General features: G+C 52.0%; 1 protein-coding gene across 2 annotated transcripts in view; it reads left to right on the top strand.

Annotated features, from left to right (window-relative positions):
• The first annotated feature begins 6 nt into the window (after positions 1–6).
• RAB3IL1 (RAB3A interacting protein like 1) overlaps positions 7–5,392 on the top strand; it is a 12,248-nt gene continuing 6,862 nt past the window's right edge. For both annotated transcript variants that reach the window (XM_031061180.1, XM_031061181.1), the window contains exons 1-5: positions 7–11; positions 2,605–2,839; positions 3,022–3,117; positions 4,531–4,608; positions 5,179–5,382. In XM_031061180.1, the coding sequence (XP_030917040.1) occupies positions 2,666–2,839; positions 3,022–3,117; positions 4,531–4,608; positions 5,179–5,382 (552 nt within the window). In that variant the 5' untranslated portion in view covers positions 7–11; positions 2,605–2,665. The remainder of the gene's footprint in view (positions 12–2,604; positions 2,840–3,021; positions 3,118–4,530; positions 4,609–5,178; positions 5,383–5,392) is intronic.

Genomic DNA, 5,392 nt, shown 5'->3' on the forward strand with positions numbered 1-5,392 from the left:
ATGTTGCGGGGGTAGGTGCGGGTCTGCACGGGGAAGGAGTGGCGTCCGTGTGCCTCCGTAGAGTCCGGGAATGGTTTGCATTGGAAGGGGGTCTTGAAGTTAATCTTTCCCTGCCACGGGCAGGGACACCTTCCACTAGACCCGGTTGCTCCAAGCCTTGTCCAACCTGGCATGGACGCTGCCAGGGATGGGGCAGCCGCGGCTTCTCTGGGAAATCCGTTCCATCACCCTCACAGGGAACAAGTTGTGTGGAAGCCAAGTAAGGAGATGGAATACGGAGGCAGCAGCGTCCCCAGATACAGGACTTGACGTTTCATTGCCGAGGCAAAGACAAGAGACATCAGTGTGTGTTCTGCTATAATATAATAACATAAAAATAGAATAAACCACTGCCAGATGCTCTGCCAAACATTTGAGGAATGATGCTGAGCCACTTTGGACTGATGCTGGTCCATGTAGTGCAGGTCAGATGTCCATCCCAGTGGGGATGGAAAAGTCAGGCCCTGCTCCCAAACCTGGGGGTAAGAGTTTAACCTGGAGAGAGCTGGAGGCTGCTTGCACAGGAAACAACCCTGTCGGATCAGCGCTGCAGGAAACATGTAGGGCCCGCTGGAAAAAGTGCAGATCCTGCACATTTTTTTGCTTTTTCTACAGGAACCAACTTTAGAAGGTTATGGGGTGTTGGGGATTTTTTTTTTTTTGGTGTAGGTTTTCATTTCTTGTGTCAGTGCATGACTCTTAGGATATGATCCATTTTTCCTGGAAAGATAGCTGCCAGTCAGCAAGAGAGGGAGTGTTTCTGGTGGTTCTTTGGTCTCTGGGATAGGATTTCAGAGCCCCACCTGAACACTGAGCAGAATCCAGCATAGCTAAGGCTTCCATAGGGATTCTGTTTGCATGATTTGCATGTTGTGGAGAAAGAATGAGCTATTCCGTCGTAGATGATTTTCCAGGATATGTTTTTGGCATTAGAGAGTGTGGGTGGGACTGTTTAATTCCTCCATATCCTCCAGTTTTCTTCCATAGCGTGTGGAAATACGCTGAAATATCTGTCTCCTGAGGCAACTTTCAGCTGAGAATTAGAGAGTCATAAAGGAACAACATTATTTTTCCTTCCTGTGGGTTAGATTAAGTGTATTTATATCAGTAGACTGGTGGAATGTCCCTTTTCCTTGCTGCTTTTTTATTTATTATTTTTATCCTCTGTGCTCTGGTTTCCTTGCTCCTTTCTGGTGTGAATTCTTCCCAGTGTTCAGAGATTTCTCCATGTGTGCTTTTCCACATGCTTTCCTGTGATACCTGAGCTGATTTAGTGGGAGCTGCAGCTTTGTACCCTCTTTGGAAGGTGGCTGTGGACAGCTGTTGGTCTTGGACAGCTTGGGGGCACAGAAAGGGAGAAATTAGAGTGGAAAAGGTGATAGAACACTCTGGGACTGAGGAGATAAGCTCAGCCTGTATGGAGTCAGAGCAAGGGGAAGGAGCATGGCCTGGCTGGAATGAAGGAGAGGAAAAAACAGAGATGGGGCCAAGGGAAGAGGAAAAAGCGAGCCTGAGCAAAAAGAGGTGATGGCTGCTCTGCAGGAGGAGGTGGTGGGTGAGGAGCAGTGTCCAGGAGTGTAGGAGGACGTGCACGAAGGGAAGGGTGCCAGAGTTCAGCCGGAGCTTGTGAGCCAGAGATAAGGAGCAGCAGGTTAATCTGCAGGGCAGTGTCTGTGTCTGGGCAGGGCAGAAAACTTCTGTGTGGGGAGGGCTTGGACACACTGCCCCTGCCTTCAAATGGAGGGAGATTCCATGGGGAGAGTTCAGTGAGGAAGAGGAGAAATGCAAACACCACAGTGACAGCAGTGCCCTGCATGCAGGCACTCAAATGATGTTTTCCATTCCTAAAATTTCTCCAGCCTCTGTGTTAATCTGGGAGTTGACAGAGCCCTACTGAGCACTGGGGTGCAGTGTCAGTCCAGTGCAGTCCTGGGTCACTCTTCTGGTTTCTTCTTTCTAGGACGTGTCTGCTTGCTGGCCACTGAAACTAAAAAATAGGGCTTTGACTCAGCTTGGGGAAAATACACTGGTTTAGACAGCTCTGTGGGGGATTTTGGTGGGAAATAGGTGGGGAAATAGGTTAAAAAATGGTTAAAAATAGATATTTTCCTTCTGAAGCAGATGCAGGAGGTAGGGGAAGGCTGGATTGGCAGCAGAGGGGATTGGGATCTTTATATTAAGAATGGGAAAGCTGTATTCCTTTTTTGTTTTTGCTACCTCAGTAGGGAAGTCTGACCTTAGGTCTACTGGGTGTATCCTGGAATCCTAAAAATCTATCTGCAGGATGTTTCTCTTGGACAGCAGGTGAGAATGGGATCCCTGGAGGAGCTGTCCTTCATTCTCCTGGTTATCCTGAGTTAATAAGGACACCTTGCCAAAAGGGTGAAGCACTTCCATAGGGTTGCAGGGCAGAGGAACAAGTGTAGCTCTTGCTGCACAGATTCTTCCCCATCACCCTCCCTGCCACATTCCCACTGCCTGTGCCCGGGGCTGGATGTGTTGTGAGTGTTGGAGGAAGGCTCTGGATCACCCCCATGCTCATTTTCCCTGTGCTGTTACCCCCAGCCAGGTCAGTTTGGAGGAAGAGAGCCAGAACCCACCCGCTGCGGGACACTGGAAGCCCCTGATGCCATCCAAAGGTGACAAGGAGGAGCCAGAGGGTGGGTGCCAGGATGCTGGAGGTGTGCATGAACCCCAGTCCACGGAGCAGCTCAACGTGTCCCGGCTGCGCAGCTCCTCGGTGGAGATCCGCGAAAAGGGCTCGGAGTTCCTGAGAGATGAGCTGCACAAAGCACAGAAGGTGAGCCCCAGGGTTTTGGGGAACTCCTGGGGAGCGTGGCACAGGTTGGAGCAGAGGGGGCTTTCCTGGAGGTGGTGACAGGAATCTTGGGTAATGGATCAGGTGGTGGGGTGGGAGAAGGGCTGTGATTGACAGGCTGGGGCAGGGATCAGCATTCCTATCCCTCCCCATTTCCTCAACAGGAGCTGAAGCTCAAGGACAAAGAATGTGAGAGATTGTCAAAAGTCAGGGAACAGCTGGAGCAGGAACTGGAGGAGTTAACAGCCAGCCTGTTTGAGGTACCACCCTCTTCCTTTCCCATCATTTCTTAAGCTAAGCTTACATCCAGCTCCTTTAAGACAGGCTTTTCTTGGACTTCCAGCTCTCCTCCCACAATTTCCTTGTCTCCCTTGTTGTTCTTTCCCACTTGGAGAAGCAGAGCTGGCCAGTGGTGCAGGTGGAGCTTTTACCTGGATTTCCTTCCCCTTCTAGGAGCTGTGGGGTGGCATAAAGAGCACAGTAGTTATGGTTCCAAAATGTGGGAATGCCTGGAGCTGGAGCCAAGCATAGCTCCCTGTCCCTCTCCATGCCTGCTCTGCAGTCTGGGCAGCTGCTCTGTAATAGAGATGATTCCCTGGCTCATCCCAGCCTTTGTTGGGGGTGGGAACATGCTGGATGTCCTCATCCACTCTGCTCCAGTGAGTGTCCAGAAGGCTTGTTGGTGGTTGGTTTTGTTTTGGTGGTTTTTTTTTTGTAATGGGATTCTTGCCAAGCTGTATCCTGGCAAAATCCTATTCACCAGCAGCTCTAATGTCTGGATAATGAGGAAAGCCAGAGCCCATCTGTACCTTTGAAATGCAGGGCTGTGAGAGCCAAGGAAGCACTCCCTCCAAAAATTTTGGCTGCCTGAGCACAGGCACGATCTTGGAGATCGTGTAGCCGAGGGCTGTCCCCTTCCTTTGGTGGCCTTGGCCAGATGCTGTTTCCAGACTGCAAGGAGACCCCAGCTGGGCTGCATCCCACTCCCCTCTTCCTGTGGGAGAAGCTTCTAAGCCAGTTTCCACCATTTGGCCCCCACGTGAGCTCCAGCTCCTGCTGTGTCACAGCCATGCCTGGGCAGTGGGACCAGCTGCTCCAAAAGGGGAGCAGGAGCAAAGTGCACTAACAAGGCAGGCAGGAGCAGTGCCCTCACCATGACTGAGCAATGAGTGTGGATCAGGATCAGAGCCACAGGCAGCAGTCGGGGTCAGGAGCCAGTGCAGGAATCGCCCAGCAAGGCTGCAGTGACTGCAGGAACCAGGCTGAGGTGAGGCTGGAGTCACAGCTCTTGGAATAGGGGCAGGCACAGCTGTGGTGTGGAACAGGTGGGTTCTAATGTCAAAGCAATTCTCAAGGGCAAGGAAAGGCAGGTCCTTGCTTCTGGCATTCTTCTCAGCAGCCCCTATCAGTGAGAGATGACCTTGGCCAGCTAAACTCCTTAACTTAGCCAGCTACACTCCTGGAAAGGGGATGCACTCCAGGCTCTGGCACTGGGAGCCTTCTCTGGGAAATTCTGAGGGAAGGCTCCGTACGGCTGAAGGAACAAACCCCCTGGATGTGGCAGGGATGTCTGTCCCCTTGCCTGGAACATGTGATGTGACAGACCTGGGACCTGCCTTGTTGGCTGTGTGAGCTGGGGTGCAGCAGGTGGATTAAAACTCTCTCTGGTGCAGGAAGCCCACAAGATGGTGAGAGAAGCCAACACCAAACAGGCTGCAGCAGAGAAACAGCTCAGAGAGGCCCGGGGCAAGGTGAGTGACTCTCTGTGACTTAATTTTTGGGGTTGGTGTGATGATATCTCTGCTCAGCCTGGCCACGGGGCTGTTTGTTGGCTGAGCAGAGTGAAGTGCAGCTTCATCTCTCTGAGATGCTGAGGTCCCTTTCTAGCAGACACTTGAGTGAGAGGGAAAAAGGCCTCACAGACATCCTTGCATTGCAGTGTCCTGCTGATCCAGCTCTCACTAGGGAAATGGATCCACAGAGAAAGAATGAATTCAATTGATACAGCTCTGGGATGGAAGGATAGATCAGGAACCTGGGGAGTTGGAATTTCCTGACATGGCTGCACCACAGGGCTGCTCAAATGGCTCCGTCTTGAGGAGAGAGAAATTTCTTTGGAGTGATTAGTTCTGAAAAGAGACAGAAGGGGTAGATTCCCAAACAGCTGCTGTTTAAAATTCTGGATGATGGTGGCACTGGGAGGATGTGAAGAGGCTTCGTGGCTGGGCTTTTAGCTGCTTCCCTGTGGTTTCAATGTTTGATGGGATGCAGCAAACTGGAGCCCAGCAGGTGCCGAGGGTGACTCTTACTTGTGTCCCCAGATTGACATGCTGCAGGCGGAGGTGACAGCCCTGAAGACGCTGGTGATCACATCCACGCCGTCCTCCCCGAACCGGGAGCTGCACCCCCAGCTGCAGAGCCCTTCCAAAGGTGGCTTTAGGAAGGGCCACGGGCGGAACAAGAGCACCAGCAGTGCCATGGTGTCAGCTGCCAGCCAGAACGTGGCTCCAGAGCCTGTCAGCAGCGAGGGTCGCA

Source organism: Geospiza fortis, unplaced genomic scaffold, assembly GCF_000277835.1.
Source record: "Geospiza fortis unplaced genomic scaffold, GeoFor_1.0 scaffold590, whole genome shotgun sequence".
Classification (NCBI taxonomy): domain Eukaryota; kingdom Metazoa; phylum Chordata; class Aves; order Passeriformes; family Thraupidae; genus Geospiza; species Geospiza fortis.